Source organism: Sebastes umbrosus, chromosome 11, assembly GCF_015220745.1.
Source record: "Sebastes umbrosus isolate fSebUmb1 chromosome 11, fSebUmb1.pri, whole genome shotgun sequence".
Lineage (NCBI taxonomy): Eukaryota > Metazoa > Chordata > Actinopteri > Perciformes > Sebastidae > Sebastes > Sebastes umbrosus.
The window spans coordinates 23,835,941-23,854,010 of record NC_051279.1 but is presented as its reverse complement, the minus strand read 5'-3'; the positions used below and the strand labels follow the sequence as shown (position 1 = coordinate 23,854,010).

The 18,070-nt window shown below is 40.6% G+C and overlaps 1 protein-coding gene across 5 annotated transcripts in view; it reads right to left on the bottom strand.

The window, feature by feature from the left end:
• triob (trio Rho guanine nucleotide exchange factor b) overlaps positions 1-18,070 on the bottom strand; it is a 128,180-nt gene that overhangs the window by 75,240 nt on the left and 34,870 nt on the right. For 4 of the 5 annotated variants that reach the window (XM_037784436.1, XM_037784432.1, XM_037784433.1 and 1 more), the window contains exons 3-4: positions 4,016-4,090; positions 2,730-2,844 (exon numbers count right to left, since the gene is read on the bottom strand). In XM_037784436.1, coding sequence (XP_037640364.1) covers positions 2,730-2,844; positions 4,016-4,090 — 190 coding nt within the window. Of the gene's footprint in view, positions 1-327; positions 474-2,729; positions 2,845-4,015; positions 4,091-18,070 lie in introns of those variants that run through there. The other variant, XM_037784435.1, reaches the window with a different exon arrangement.

Here is an 18,070-nt window from a genome sequence, read left to right as displayed (position 1 = left end):
AAAGAGGTTAGCAAATGAACACATGAGAAGATATACTGATGTTATTACACGGACATGAAACCATTAGGGCAGCTTAGGAGAGAGTGTCAACAAGTGACAACAAAAGGACAATCAGATGTGATCGATTTGAGACTGAACAAACCTATTGAGTCACACCATTGTCACTGCCCATGTCACAGAAATAGAAACACTATAAAGCCACACAACAAAAATCGAACTGCCAAAAAAGATTTAAAGTCAAAAGATCCCATTCGACTCTCCAGAGCATCTGGAGAGGGAAAAAAATAGTTAAAACATTCAAGCGTTGAAATTTCCACTGCTGCTTACCAGGAGTCTTGCTGCTGTATAAGTCCATAAAAGGTTGTTTCTCAGTGTTAAAGGCTTTAATCTGAATGTGTCTAGCTAGGAGACAGAAACAGACGCAGGCCCTCCTGCTCTAACTCACTCTGACCTCACTCTCTGAAAACAGATCGACGGCCAAATGGGTAGAGAAAAACAGAGCGTAGAGGAGGGAGAGGAGAGAGAGAGAGAGAGAGAGAGAGAGAGAGAAGCTGATGTAACAGAAAAAGGGGAAAGACAGAAGAAATATTTAGACAGGAGAAAGAGAAATCAAGCTGACCTCCTTCTGAGTTACTGACACTTGGTTCCTTCTGAGCCTCAAACTGACAGATGCAGACAGGCAGATGTTTTCTCCGCTCTAGTCTCACCTCTTAACACAGTTCCTAAAGAGCTGAGCCTTTTGGAGGCCTGAGAGTATAAATACAACAACTGAAACCAGTATGCCCTGATTCAGAGCAAGCTACTTGTCAGTTACTGCTACTACGCCACAAAATATTTTCAGAGAGAAGCACTAAAAATAAAACTTTTGAATACGGTTTTAATACATTCTATTAGTATGGGACATACAGAATACATTTTTAACATGGAATTGTTTTATTCATCTTAGTGTGCACTCCAAACTGAACACCAACTAACTTGTGACCTTTCATTTACATTATTTAGACTTGATCCGACCCATCTTTTGAGTTTTTATGCACCTTTGAAAAGATGTGAAAAGATTTTGTACCTGATTAATAGCTTGTTCTTGAACGTAAAAGCTTCAGTAGGCAGAACATTTTTAGCATCACTGGGCAAAAATTCCATAATAACCTTTCAGCATATTGTAATTCAGAGAAAAGTAGACTTTTGCACCTGCTCATGGCTCTGTTTTCAGGCTTTAAAAAAAATCTAGCCCATGACAGGAGACTTTGGCCGATCACAAGTCATTTCAAGAGAGAGCGTTCCTATTGGCTGTGCTGTGGCTGGTGGGCGGTGCTTGGTATTTCTTCAACAGATCTCAACATGGCTGCCGGGTCACAAACTTTGTCATTTTACAGCTAAACGGTACACTACAAGATGTTTCTTTGAAAACATTTGAGGAGAGAAATAGGCATTACAGTAACAGAATATTGATTCATATTTGATCAGCGCTGCCTAGTTTGACCATTTGGTCTGATTTTGCGAGTAACTGACAGCTGCTCAAAGACGGCAGACTCCAACTCGGCTCTGATTGGTTGTTTTCCTCCGATCTGTGAAATCTTGCAGATGCCATTAGAAGCACTGGAGGACACAGAGGCACAGGATTTTTTTTCAGATTACCTGTCTCATGCACTACTGTCAGGATATAGTCAGTAACCATTTTATAAAAATAACTTTTTTTAATCATATTTTCTCCATTTCTACCCACTGCTGCTTCAATACAGAATTGCAAACTATCTACACTACATGAACATCTGCGTCACACTGACAACTGCTGACTGAAATATATACGCAGACCGTGACTACTTTTAACTTTGCCTCGCACATCCCAGAAAGCCATGAAGAAACCTGGACCCATTTTTCGCAGTAACTAATCTGGACCACCTCTCGCCTCAAGACAAATCTCCATACTCTTCTGTGAAAAAGACTTAAAACATTCAACCTGTAAAGCACTAGAAAGTGTATGCAGTGCAGGGAGGGATCAGAAGCAGGAGAACAGAAGAGTGAAGCTTTCCCTCCAAGCTAATCACAACTGACTCCAAAGAGAAGAGCCTGGAGCTAAGAGTTAAATGTGAAGGAAAGGTGCTTCTAGACTTGAATGTCAGCGTGCACACAACTACAGAGCGCAATGCAGTTCAACCCTGCAAGAACATCCTGTGGCTGCATGCTTCCTGCAAACAGGGAAACAGGGAAGAAAAGCCAACATATTTTTAAGACTTAAAGGGAAGAAAGAAGCTGCAATCTACATTGTTTAATTGGATCTGACACTCTAACTACTGTAGACATCATCAATAGCAGAGTGAGAGAGAGGAGAGCTACTAAAAAGGAACGAGTGGTAACCTACATAAAAGGAGTAGTAGCTTTTTCTAGAGAGTTGGGAGGAAATGAGAGGCAGAAAAAGAGGAAGGGAGGGGGGGTTGAATCTTCACAGAGAATCCAAAATAAAACCATCCCGGCTCTTTGTAGCCTCAGGTTATGCTTCAGCGTTTTAAATCAAAGCAAGGTGGGAAAGTCTGCCACAAAGAAAGCAATGAGATGTGTGTGAGTGTGACAGCATGAGAGGCCAAGAGGACGAGTCTGGTTCAAATTAACCCAGGATCGAGAATAGGGTCTGTAAGTCAGTGCATGTGCATGAGAGTGTGTGTGTGTGTGTGCATGAAGCATGAATCCTCCACTGAAATCTTTTGTGTTTGTAAGTAAATGTTTCCTACCTGGGAATAGTAGCCAGGTAAGCTATGAGCCTGCGCAGGTCTTCGGGTCGTATTCTGTCATGGTTGCTCCGTGCTGGGAAGGTGAGAACGGGACCTCCGCGTCTGTCTCTGCCACCTTTGGATAAAAGAAAAGTCATTAAATAACAGCTACTTCCTATGTAAATAAAGCTCATATACTGTAGCACAGCTGTAGCAGAGCTAACTCAAAACGCAAAAGGTGAGAGAAGAGTGGCGTCAATAAAAAAAGTTCTCCAGGTGTTAAATTCGTTGTTGCTGTATCACCAATGTGATTGACAAGCAACTTGTCCAGGGTGTTTTCCTGCTTTGCACAATCAGGTGATAGGCTCGAGCATCAGGAAACACATAAAGTCAGGACTCCACACAGAACATTGAACTATTATATTAAGCTGAATAAATTAACAGACTGAAATTATATCTTAATTTAATTTAATTTAATTTAATTTAATTTAATTTAATTTAATTTAATTTAATTTAATTTAATTTAATTTAATATGTTTTACCTTCTGCTGCTTAGTGTGATCTGAGTATACAACGTTCACATAGGACTATATAAAAGAAAAAAGAAAAAAGCTGTAAAGTGAGTGCAGTAGTTCTCAGAGATGACAGCAGCTACCATCTGGGAATAAGTCATGGCTGTACTGAGTCAAATTGAAGAGTCAGGGGTCAAATGAGTCTCATGATGACAAGACTAGTAATAACCTTTCAGTCAGACTGCAGAAACAAACAACACTGACTCTAAATGAACAGAGAAAAACACTCAGTCTCACTCACAATCATGGCAGTCACCCATGCAGTCACCACTAATGGGGTAAAGGTCAGGTCAACACCATGAGAAGTCAGACGCAGTTCAGAGAAATAAGTGGGTGCACTTAATTAACGAACAAGTAGAAATGATAGAAAGATAAGCTTGAATTTTCATACCCAAGCTGCCGTGCTGTGACATTTAAGGGACGTATAGTATGTCTTCCCATTTGAAACTATCATGTCTTTGAAGCCACAGAGCCACAAAGTCTTGTAGAGTATGACTTTAATTGAGCATACTGTATGAGATGGAATTCTCAGTTTTCGTCTAAATGAGCTTGATGACTTCACCTCACTTGATGCATTTGTCGCTTCTGATATATTCATATATGCAGCAGCGTGCAAACACAACAACAACCATGCAAGGTCTCTACAGCAATATAGGGATACGATAGCTACAATGGCTCTTCTTCCATTAAAAAAAAGTATGAATGGCAGTTTTATGAGTATGGTATATATCTGACCTGAGAGAAAGGCGACCTTCTCCTTGAGGATGGGAAGCACATCGATGGCCTTCATATCCTCATTGCGATGAAACCCTGAAACACAGAGAAAAACAGAGAGGTCAGCGAGGCAGGAGGATTGCTACCAAAATCCAAACAGTAAGACAAATGCAACGCAACGAGTAACAACAGGTACACCGATCTTAATCTTTGTTTTCATTTTCACACCAATGTGGCCAGCAGCATGTGATATATATAGTAGGTGCTGAGTTGGTCAGTGTTTGCTGATAATGCTTCAAGTTTCATTGACCTGGCAAACTGCCTGTTTTAATCCAGATGACCTCAATCAAGTCTCGCAAACATATCGTTGTCTGCAGCCAGTGAGGGAAAAGAAAGCTTTAACAAAGCAATCAACGCTATTTGAAATACTGTATAAAAGACAACATCATTATATAATAGAGGCAAAGTCTCTCCCCTTCTGGTGGACCACCATGGGACCTTACTTCAGAACAAAGGGTACGGTAGTCAACGGCAAGAGACATCATTTTTTGATCCCGTTTGAATTGTGCCATGAATTACACATACATTTTTTGTCAATTTAAAACATAATTTTGCAAGTCAAGAAAGTCACAGTTTGTCTTAAAACTGTTGAAATACAAGGCTGTGAAAATACATAATTAGAAAGACTAAACACCCAAAAGTCATGAAACTGACATTAGCTAGCTGACATTACACTCATTTAACGCTCAATGAAACCTTGAAGAGCCAGTCCTGCATGCTAATTCTTACAAAACTGACTCTCCTTTCGCATAGGTCCAGCTCTCAACATGGCCTGTAGTGATTTTCACCTCTTTTATTACTTTTTCCCTCATTGTGGAAGAGCGGTTCCATACAAAACTAAATGTTACTACAACAAACTGTGACTTTCTTGACTTGCAAAATTATCTTTTAAATTGACAAACACCATATGTGTAATTCATGGCACAATTCAAACGGGATCAAAAAATAATTTGTCTCCTTCTGTTGACTACCGTACATATTTTCCCCAAAATGAGATCCAATGACACCAGAAGGGGAAAGATTTCGCCTCTCTCTCAGCATGGACGTTAACCTTGGACAATACCATTCTGTTCAGCTGCATTTCATAAAAATGGCACTTACACATAATGTAGTAAATTCAATTAGTGTGTGGGCATCAATGGACCAAAATGAGGAACATGTATGAGTGACTTTAAGTGTCTGATTACTACTGAAACATTATGGAAAGTCTAGCAATGGTATTGTCATTAGTTCATATGCAATTAGACTGTCTGCGCATTAAAGTAAAAATGTATGTTTCAATTATCTGTCTTTTTATAGCTTCACAAAAGCGACATAATTTGCATTGTTTTTTTTAAATTCTGTAGACATACTGATCCTTTTTGATCACGATAATTCGTTATTGTTGCAGCCCTAAAGCCTAACCTGCTATGCTTGAGATTTTCCACCGTGGTCTTGTCTGGTCTGTTATGGTATGTTCTTCAAATGTCAACTCTTTTGCCTCACCACCGCAACAGATGGCACACTGGTTAATACCAGGAAGCAAGATGGAGCAATTTAACACACACACACACACACACACACACACACACCAACTGACTGTATTTCATTGGTGTGTGAGAGCAGTCAGTCATGAAGACAACTGACTTAAATGGTCCACTGAACAGCATAATGTAGAGATGTATGATACAGTCAAATATCATATCATATTTTCATGATTTCCACAGTATAACATATCTGATAATGACTGTTAAAGGGTTTTTATTCAAATACAATGTATTCTTATTAGGTTAACGTTACAAAATCTCTATCAATGCAACAATAGCTAACTTTATGATTGGCAAATAAAATAAATAAAAATAGTATTCAGGATTAATTTCATTATAATAACGCAGCAAAATGGAAATGCAGAAAGAAACCAAAGCACTGGAAAGCACAATAATCTCTCAGCTGAAAGCTGTAATGCTGCAGCAGTTAGTAACAAATACTGTACACACCAGCCATGATACTGACAGCTATGGCCACTGAATATATGAGAGCATGTGAGTGAGGAGGTGTGTGTGTGTGGGGGGGCAGTGCCTCTGCAGATGCAGTTAGCTGGTGATGTCATCAGATATCGTTCATTCTAGCTGTGAGTCATCTCTCACATTTACACACACACACACACAAAATATACTCCCTTACATAAGCATACGAGCAACATTAAGGAACAGGAAACCATAATCATAAAGAATGCCGTCCGGGGGAAAAAAACATAAAAATATGAGACATATTTTCAAGCTCTGTTTTGGTAAACACAGCTTAGGATTCAAAAAGAAAGACAAATACTGTAGAGGAAACAGCAACAACTTTACATAAACACTGTGCTGCTTTGACAGTTATAATATAAACATTTAATCACACCGACTACGAATGGAAATGAGCTAATTAGATAGTGGCTAGACCGAGTGCTTAATCATGCACTCATACACACACACACACATACACAAACCCAATGCCCTCAAATAAAAGTCACTCATGATTCTAAATTCATTTTAAACTACAGTAAAGCCGTAATCTGCAGCAGGAGCCAGTGATTTGTCAAAGTCGAGTATTTGCTCTCAAAATTAGAATATTTTTCAGCTCACAGCTTGATACAAGCACGGAGCAAAACTGTAAAATTAAGACATTTTTCAACATGAGCATCATTAAACCTATGACTGCTCCTTCCAGGTCCCCAATGAGTTACAACCTGAGGATACGAAGGAGCAGAAAACGAGATGTGACAGAATGCAAAGTAAAGACAGAGAGATGATAGATAAAAAAAGATGAATGGATGAAAGGCAGACTGAAATGGAGAGGGACAAAGACAAAGTGTGTGGTACGAAACGACAGGAAGAGAGACGCAAGGGCTGATAATGAGTCAAGCGAGACAGCGAAGAAGGGAAGAATATGGGGACAGATAAAAACTGCAGATAATAACACAGAAGACAGAGGAGACTGCAGAAAGACAGAGAGAGAGACGGCTAAATAACTCCTACAGGTTTTAATGGCTCCTGTAATATCGATTTCATCCACGGTCTGAGGGAGTTAGGAGTAGCGGTCAGGCCTGGATGACAGCGCATTAGCTCACTGTGGGAAGTGGCCGGACTGAACACAAACTGACTCACGGATAATGTCGCAACCTGCTGAGACGAGAGGGCACTGAGGTAGCAATAATGGTTTCATCCGACGGTAGAGAGAGACACTAAACAGCTGAGTGAGTCCCTCGCAATCCACACTCATATGATCTCTCTCTCTTGTTGCTGACTGTCTCTTTATAACCTGCTGCACCTGTTTCTCATCCCTCCATATCCAGCAAGGTAAGAGGACTGAGGATGGTAAGATGTTGAAAACAGAGACATAGGCTGTGGTCGAAAAGTCTTTTTTTGCTTAGGAAGGTTCTTAACTGAGTGAAATGACCCGGATAGGAGCTGTTGGAATTCTCTAAATGCTAAGGAAAGGTGCTTCAATGCTTCCTTTCCTATCTCCTTTAGCATAGGATACACTGGACCATCCTTTACGAAAGGAAAGGAGATAATGCTGCTCCACAATTCATTGCGGCCGCAACATTTAAAGCGACGCACCATTCTGCCGTTCATGAAAACAAACGATATGCTCATCTTGCATATTATTGGGGTTCATGTAGATAAATATGAGTGGACAGTGACATCTATTTTTAGACTTTCCTCTGTCCTATAAATAAAGGCTTGAAAAATGCCAAAAAAAGAAAAAAAAGAAAAGAATAAGAAATAAAATGAACAGTGAACATATAGCAAACTGTCAATAAGCAAATAATCAACGTAAATAAATGCTACGCAAGATAAGGAGTAGGAAGAAATATATGTTTAATGGTTCTACTCCTTCACCATAACTCAAAAAAATAACTCAATATTTATCATATAATCTTTTGTGGTAGCCTATAGGTTATTCTTTTTTTATGTCAATACCAACCTTGGTAATGAAGTTATATTTTTCACCGGTTGTTAGATAATCCTTTATTATATGTTGATGTAGGAAGGAGCTGCGGTATCTCTCTTTCACACACTGTGGGTGAGGCAGCCTGTCACTGAAGGAGCTATTTAAAAATGCATGGAGGGGGAAGTAGAGGCTTTTGTAGTCCATCTTCATAACATTGTAGTTTCACCACGGCAGAACCACGTCAATAACACCACCGCCGCCATCGCATCATCATAACGGATCCTAGTGTAAGTGCAGTCAGATTCTTTCAACACCGCGGTCGTCTTTTCCTAAGTCCTTCTGAATTCTCCTTCACATCTTTCCTTCACCTCATGACGTTTTGCATCGAGGTTAAGGAAAAGCGGTTAAGAAAAGACATTAGGACGTGATTGTATTTTACTTTTCAACCGCAGCCGCAGACTTCAAAGAGTGTTTCACCGTGTGCATTGAACATCAGCACTACAGCGCCCCGAGCAGCAAGAAACAATACTCCTTTTGCACTTTGTGTGTTAGCACGTGTGTTTCCTGTGAAGTGTGCCCAGACACATTCCTCACTGTGGTGGTTTACGTAAGATACTGGCACTGGCACAGAGCCAACACTGACCTCTATTATAATGCTGCAGCCCTGCTAGAACTGCAGTCGGTACCACATTAGAGAGTCGGGCAGAAAGGCTGGCCATACATGTACTTTGGGTTTTATGTGGAAGGCTGCAGTAGGCTAGAAACATATGTATCTGTCATACAAGCTGCACATCTTAATGCTGGAAAGCTGGATGTTGAAGATCAGGTTGGAGAATTCCACATACAGCGCTGTAGTGTATGATCATAAAAAAGCAGCAGCATATAAACAGCTGTCGGTGAAGAGTAAGTTGCTTGGCCCATTACTTATGAGGTCAACACAGTAAAAAAAGCACAATGCCGCAAGTACACATACAACCACGGAGCCTTTCCTAATTTTCGTCATGTTTATATGCAGCAATAAAGTATACAATATCCAACAGAGATAAAGTATCACCCTACACACTGTGATTCATGAAATCCCATCATCGCCTCTCGCTACACACACCAACACACCAGAACACACGCGCACACACGACAATCTCCTCTCTTCACTACACCCGACCCCTCATTTACAAGTCTGCCGAGCATGAAATAAAGCTTTTCAATCACAGACTGCTTGTTCATAACACATTCATAATGAGAGCAATCCATTTTACTGGCAGCCTGCACTCAGTGCCCTGTAAAATGAGACGAAATGCATAGCGTTCGTCCAAGAAATAAGGTGAGTAATCATTATTTTTTTTTTAAAGCTAGAATTCAAAGCAGGGACATGAAGAGGAAAAGTAGAAAGTCATTTATTTCCAGTGCTCACTGTGACACATCTGTCCTTGCATATCTACATAGTAACAGGAAATACAAGGTGATGGCTGCGAGATGAGGAGATCAACTGCACACATGACAGGTCGTGGATCATTTAGGCAACAATGCAGGAGTGGCGGATGACAGTCTGTCATTCATGACAACAACCCTGGGCATTCACATGTGCACTTATACTCTCTGGCCCAATTCCAATCTGGCACTTACACCCTAGTCACACTCACAGCTCAATGAAGCACCCTTCTTTAAGGTGGAGGGTATAAAGACAGCATCCACTTCGGGACGAACTTTCCTCTCTCCGGCAAGGAAATAAATATCAGAATTTACGTATTTACGTATTTACGTATTTACGTATTTACGTTTTAGAAGTTACGTTTTGCTCCTGTTCTAGAATATAAATATAAATATATAAAAATAGAGAAATCATGAGAAAATATAAATAAGAAATATATATAACTAGAATGGAACTCGGAAAGCGCATACCTCCGCCAAGGTGCGTGACTTTAAAAAAGGATCACAGCTCACAGCTGACAGTACCGTGAGGTGGTCGGCTTATTATTAACACGGTGTGTTTCCGTGTAACGTATCGGCGGATGCCTCTCTCATTCAGCAGCCTTGTTATGTCTGTATAACGTTACACTACGTTGTCTGTCATCCCGTCATCTACCACTTTTTTCTTTGTCACCGCGGACGGCCAGCCGCTCCCGCACCTCGGAGTCTCGCCACACATCCACACACGTATCTCTCTGCTCTCAGAAGGAAGGGGGCGGGGTCACGCGTCATCAACGCGTCTGGATCATGATCAAGATCGCCACCAAAATCTGATGGATTGTTCATTGTGCCACACTCCACCCCTCGAGAAAAATTTCATAAAAATCCATTGCAAACTTTTGGAGTAATCCTGGCCACAGACAAACAAACAAGCAAACCAACAAAGCAACGCCGGTGAAAACATCACCTCCTCCCTAGGCCTTCGGCCTTGGCGGAGGTAACAACAGTGCAAATAATAATGCTGAAAAATACGATCTAAGCAAATAATATAAATGCATGCATTTATAAAAAATCAAGAATAGTGTAAAATTAAGAATATAGTTCAAATGTTCTGTATAAATAAATGCAGTGTTAATGCTAGAGTAAACCAGATTATTGCACAGCTGAATTATTGCACTAAATTATTGCACTGTTAAGTCAGTATTGCACAGTTGAAGATATAATAAATTATGGGGTTATAGCTCCTGTAAAAATAAATATATGTTGTATGTGTATATATATACAGTGTATATATATATAAATACACTGTATATATATACACAACAATTTACAATCTAATGAACATATCTATCGTTTTCTAGACTGGACAAGGGTATATTTGATCCTAAATACAATCTATTTACTTTATGTTGTTGACATCTGTATGACACCAATGTAATGTGACTTACATAGTAATGTTACCTCTAAACAGACGTAGCATCTAAGTACATGTATAACCCAACAGGAAAGGGGAAAGTTGACCGAGGTTCTGCCGGGTTCCAAGCCTGCTCAACTGTTATTGGAGCACAGAGCGAAAAGAGGCTGGACTTAGGAAGGGTCAATTGTGTGCTTTCATGCAGCTCAAACATCAGTTAACTCTTTTGGTTTAGCAGTGATATTCTGGTCAAAACACACAACCACAGAATACAGAGGTGAAGACAAAATTGTAGCTTGGATTCAACTTGAAGACACAAAATGACGTGGGACTGAACAGCTGTAAGCTCTGTTTTAAAATCAGTTCTCAGTCTGTTTTTACAAAGCTTGAGTCCAAAGTCATTGTGGAAATATTCCACATGCAGCTGGAGCAGTGAGTACATTTTCACTCCTGTTGCTCTGTGTGAATTTGGAAAGCAAAAACAGACAGAGAGCAAGAGGCGGATTCACTCGGCCCCTCTTCTGGACTCCCCAAAAGAATTGTGCCCTCAATCCTTAAATTCACGTCGCTACGTTACAGAGGCAGCACCAAACGACAAAACACAGAAAGTGTGCCAATCCATTTCCTTTTGCCCTCCTAACTCCAGACTGAAAACACTCACATGCTGATCTGAATACAGAACAGATTGTGTTCGTGCCTTGTACCAATTCTTCACACCACAGACTGAAAACATCCGGCGTCCTTTAGGACCCAAACTGGTTTACAGACTTGTTTCTAGAGGCCTTTAATGAGATGCAAGAGGGAATGAAAGCACTAAGTTTAGATCAGAATGGAAAAAGTTCATAAACCCCCGACCAAAATTGTAGCATGTGCGAAGATAAACACAACCAACTTCTTCACCTACAACTCATAACCCCCAAAATGAACACAACTGCATATTTGTGTCGTCTCTCCGCGGCGCGACTGAACAGACGGCCTCAGTGCATTGTGCCAATCCCTTTGCTTCCAATCCTTTAGACCACAGGCTAGACTGTACATGGTGCATCTGCACAGCCTGGCACGCCGCATGATGCCAATCCTCTGGCTCATAACCTCGTAACCTCAAACCCAGAGCAATTACAAGCTAGGCTGTATGGCAGAACGGAGCAAGACTGCTACAAAATACTGCAGAAATACTACAATTCCCCTGGCTGTTGTGCTGACCGGCTCAGCACGAACCCTAATAACATGCATTCCAGCAGCAAGCAAGGATAAGATACTGTAAGATCCAAAGATTCAGAGCACTATGAAATGCATTTTATAGCAATGATATGCACCCAGCACTCAGCAATCTTTCATTATACAGATGCAACAAATGCATGCTTATTATATATTTGTAATCACAGCTGTATAAATGTAAGCCCTTTTAGATTTTAGTGTCCGCTATAGACGGAGATTTACAGTGCATGTGACTGTGATGGCTTTCAGATGGCTCTTTCAATACTTCAGTTCTGGGTCAGAGCCCAGTATGTGAACCTCACTATGAGTTTGAGTGAAAAGAGAGAACTGGGAGGCATTTGTCACACTGCTCAGCCTGGTTTGGCTCAGTTTGGCCCGACTTGGACCGGCTTGGAATGCGGGGAGCTTTTGGGAACAGTGCAGAAACAGAGGAAGTGTGAACGTGGATTGGTTTAGTCATCACTGTGCTCGAGTTAGAGGGCGTGTGTGTTAGCCGTGTGTGTGTGTGTGTGTGTGTGTATCCCTGTGGGAGTCTATGCAGGCGTACATTTGTAACTTTGTGTATTTAGATGTGTGCCTGTGTTCTGACCTGTGTTTCACTGTGTATCAGTCTGACTGACACCCTTTGCAGGGCACTAAGAATAGTGCTCCCTTTGGAGAGAGGGATGTGCCACTTTATCAGCTTTTTGGTGAAACTTAACAGAACCCGGGCAGAAAGCAGGGCACAGATTATTGCAGATCCTCTAGTGGATTCACTTCAGCACAACACAGGACCGATATCTCACTCTGAGAAAAGTAACATCGGTGTCTTCCAGGAAAACCTCTAGCCCTGAATGTCTACCAATAATGGCTTAAGCTTGGTTTATGCTCGCGAAGTGGAGCTGGCGTGAGGTGTGCGTGTCAGAACATAATGTCATTGCGGATTTCGCGTGGTGCGCGGCGCTTGGTCATGCACCTCCGAATTTTTGTAACTACGTGCCGGATTACTGGATGCCTTTAAGGGAAGAATGGCCTGTACAGACATCTCGACAACTGTTCATTGAGAGACCACAGGGACAGCACCGAGAGACAGAAAATAATTTTGACTTGGAGATAAACAACAGTAATAATTTCAGTACACAAATGCAATGTTTGGCGGTACGTACATCAGCGTTTAGTGTTTACTACTGTTGCCAGGCAGCTTATACTTTCCTTTCCAGTATCACTTGTTGACTTCTCGCTTATCCACGCAATATTTTGTTTGTATGCCGTCCTGGTGTTTTGGAGCACATTGCAACGGACAGTGCATAAACACCTCTGTGTATGCTCGTAGCGCGTGCTCCATCTACGGAGGCCCATGCCACGGTGTCTCGTGCTATAGCATAAACAAAGCTTTAGGGGTCTACAGCCGGACGTTTGCAGTAATACCAACAGGCTCTTCTGTTTTGTGGTGTTGTTACAAGTTTGTGTTTTGATCTTGAACCAGCTTTGTTTAACAGAGAAGACACACCCAGTCTTTTGGGTTTGAGACTCTTACAAAATCACAAATATCCAAATCACCTGGGAGTTTGTTTCAAATTGCAGCTCTCAAAACATAAAATACTGAGCGGTCTAGAACACTCAACCTTTACTAAACTACTCAGAGTTTAATGTTAATCTAAAATTAGGATTATTTGGCTATTTCACCCAAGAGACTCAAATGAGCAATTCATCTTTTAGCTCTATAGCCATAGTTTGTTTTTTATCTGCTTACACTATCTACTCTCATCATGTATCTGCCATGCAAAGATGCCATGTTGTGACCCCCCTAGTGTGAAGGCATCTCAGGCTGTCATTGCCCTGCATATTGTTGTGGGCAATACAAGTGTTTAGCCTAGTCTATATGATGGGCTGTTGTTACAAGCAGGTTGTTTGTCACATCCCCTGTGTGACAACCCCGACTAGAATAACAGCAAGCGTACGTTGCCCCGGTGCAACAGGGCGATAAGATAAACAACTTAGAGCTCTCTCTCTCACTTCTCTCTCTTGTTCTGCCTCTCGCTCCATTTTTCTTTCTCTTCAACTGTATATCCCTTTCATTTATTTATTTCCCTATCTTTTACATACAAACACTCAGTGGTTTCATCCCTCCCCTCAGATATAAAGCCACATCTAGCAGTCTCTACTCGACTCCAGCTATGTGACCTTCAGCCGGAGCTGGCAGGGGGCCTGGGGACTGTGGTGAGCTCAACTTTCATCGGGTTTCTCATATTGTTGTTACAGTGTGGCTTACAGTAAAAATAACACTTTGCTCCTACCGCAACCCCTCGACCTGGATATAACCCCTAAGCACAGCGAAAAAAAGGGTATGAATAAGTCATAACAAATGGGAAGGGTAGGAAACAAAAACTAATCTCATGGTGCACTGTGCAGTGTGGCGCCTTCAGACAAAACAATGCCGTCCCGCCTCTGAAGAACTGTTATTATATGTTCCTGCAATTTGTTTAACCGAAGCAGCAATTTATGGAGTCACTTTACCAGCTTCAAATAGGCTACTTTCTTTATAAGTTAAGGCCATGATAATGTCTGCAGCAAATGATGACTTTCATAACTTCATTAATCTGTCTTTATTAATCATTCATTTAGTCAATAAAATGTACAAAAATAGTGAACAATGCCCATCACAAGTTCCCAAGGCACTAGCTGATGTCATCAAATAGTTTGTTTTGTCCGACCAACAGTCCCATACTCCAAATCATACAATTTACAAAGCTATAAAAACAGAGAAAAGCCAGATATAAAGAATGTTTAGTATTATTGCTTGACTTAAATGATTATTTGCGAATCAAAATTGTTGATTAATTTTATATTTATAGACTATTTTGTTAATCAACTAATCATTTCAACACTAGCCATGATCCCTTCTTCTAAAACACAAAATTCTCCTGCTCAAACACACATGTGAGCACTGGAGACGGCTCGACAAGCACCGTGCTACTACAAAGTAACTGTGAAATGAATTATGTATTGAATATTTTCACTGTTAAAGCACAATGAGTGCTTTTATTTTTAATCTTTCAGCACATTACTACCAATATTTCCATACTCTCAAACCTCAATTTTAACTCTTGAACACAATGTGATGCGTATAAATAAAGTCATAAATGAGCATGACACAACAAAACCTCAGGGATGACACTTAAATATGTATTTTAGATTAACAACTCATCATGCAGAGAGCAGAGAGAACAGAAAGCTCTGTAAATCATGTCGACACCATTCAGTGCAACAAATCTAACCCCCCCTAAACATGACTCTTATTTAGTACAGTGTGGGAGCAGCGAAGGCGCAAGACAAACAGCACTAGCATGCAAGCCCAGTGAGTGTGCATGTTGTTTGTGAGACCAGTAAAGGACACAATCAAAGCAGTTTCAATGCTGTATACTGGACTACTGTCCTCTGCATACATCTGTGCTCTCACAATACTGCACTGCTACACATCACACCACACACATTTCTGAAATTACACTTTTAGTGCTTCAACATGCGTGTGCAGTAAAAGCAGAAACAATAATATACTGTAGTAGATGGAATGCACACATAAAAACACTACCTGGAGACAGCCCAAGGATGAATGCATGCTGTACAAACAAGAAAATGCGTGCGACTGTCTGTGTGTGCCGTTGTTTGATTTGTAATCTGCTTAAGGTTGTAATAAACCTTGACAGAATATAAGTATTGTATGTGTTCTTATTATAGTGCTACAGCTGTTTCTCTATTCCTTTCACACCTCAGTGAGCCTGAATAACAACCTCACCTCCGTGTACAATTTACAAATCTCCTCTTTTCTCTTTTTTTCCCTTTGTTTCCCATCTCGTGCGACGTCATACCGCCCTGTCTGTCTCTCTCTGTGTTCTCCCCTCTCTCTGTCGACTCTATTGACTTCTGACATACTTAGTGTCCCTCTAGGCCTCACTATTGGCAACCCTCTGTGTCACTTGCCAGTGCTTCATGCTGTCTTTTTTATGGAGGTGTTCACGCACAGCCGATTACACCGTTGTCAGGCTATTAAATAGGCGTTATCAGTCGCTATAAGCCCCATAGATGTGGGTTAATAGGGGCCTACTACCCACTAGTAGGTTTTATCATCTTTTTACATGGTAGATCACCAAAAGAAGGTATAAAAGAAAACAACAGCGACCTCTAGCGACCGTAGTAATTATGACAGGAGCAGAAGCGGAAGTCAGGCGCTGTAGTATAGACAGTATGAAACTCCATAAGGGGTGGAAGTTGGTGAAGATGGATGGGACTCAAAACACAGGATTTTCACCCAGGAGACCGGAGTTTGCATGTGAAACAAACAAATGTGTAGTTGTCTTAAACAAGTGTTTTTTTTGTGCCTAAACCTAAAGAAGTTGAAGTTTTAATACCTAAACCTAATTAAGTTGTAGTTTTTTTTGCCTAAACCTAAATAAGTTGTAGTTTTGTTGGCTAAACCCAACTGTTTTTGTTGCTTAAACCTAAAGAAGTTGTAGTTTTTTTTGCCTAAACCTTAAGAAGTTTTAGTTTTGTTGGCTAAATCTAACTTTTTTGTTGCATAAACCTAAATAAGTTGTAGTTTTGTTGGCTAAACCTAAAGAATTTGTAGTTTTTTTGCCTAAACCTAAATAAGTTGTAGTTTTGTTGTCCAAATATAACTGTTTTTGTTGCCTAAACCTAAAGAAGTTGTAGTTTTGTTGGCTAAACCTAAAGAAGCCTTTTTGTTTGTGTTCAAAACGTGATTTTTTCATTCAGTTTTACTTGTTAGAATGTGTTACTCTAAAGTTTCACTTTTATTTTTACAACATAGTAGGCGTAGTAGGCCCCTAACGACCCATATCTATGGTGCTTATAGTGACTGATAATGCCTATTTAATGACCTGATAACAGTCGAATCAGGTGAAATTCGAAAGAATAAGAAAATGTGAGTCAATGCTACACCAACAGTAAGCACTTTTGACAGGCACAAGCCCTTTTTGGCGGTGTCAGAAACAGGATTAAAGCAACCACTCTTTGATTGGAAGCAGTTGTCTTGTCATTATTGACTCGCTGCAAATCCATTCTGTATCTATCCAGCATTTAAACAGAGGGACTGCCAGAACAATTCCTCCTGGGGTGCATAAAAAGCGGACAACTACATCCGTCTTCATGTGTATGGAGTCGTTTTAAAAGTCCGCAACAAAGTTTGATGGACATTTACTGGATGGCAAATTTTCATTCCCTGAACAGTGACTACTGGGACACCATATGAAAGCATAAAGCTTCTACAGGGTCTGACAAACAACTTCTCTATTGATCATACTATAAAAATGAAAAGGGTCTTGTATATGGACAAAATGTTCACTTATCCTAAGTGAAAGGATTGATCAATTTAATTGCACAGTCATCATCACAAGCAAGACCCATGACTTCACGTTTTGTCCCAGGTCTTGTGATACATATTCTAAATTAAACCATGCCAGAGGCTTTAAAAATCCTCCCTCAGCTCTGCCTTGTTGTGATCTCATTCTGCAGTGCTGTCCCCATGATAAATAGCACTATTTCTCGTAATCGCCTCAGAGCTACTCCTCAGACATTTGCATTCATTACCCCTGCAGGCACCAAGTCTTTGGTGATTGAGGAAGAGAGGATGGAAAAGAGCACTTCCATTTTTATTGAGAGTGATGGCTGGAGTATATTCTAGCTACCTGATCAGAGTATTTAGGGAAGTAAAAGCCAGGTCTGATGTTTCCAGCTGTCCTAGTTGACCTGTTTCTCCACCTGGCATAGATCTACCTATCTATCCCAGGCTAGCAGGCTTACAAACTGTTTGCTTTTAGCTAGACGACATTCAGTAAACATAAGCTGTACAGTATGCCCCACAAATAACTTTTTTCCTATTTATATCCCATTGCAACTAAATTAGTTTTGTGTCTGCGCAGTACAGCACAATTTGAGCACAATGACCCATATAAACTGAAAACAGGACACCCTAAGCATGAGTTATGGCAGTTACGCATAATAGTGGCAGTCTGTGTCCCCGTTACTTCCTAGAAACATCATCTAAATTCTCTCAAACATAC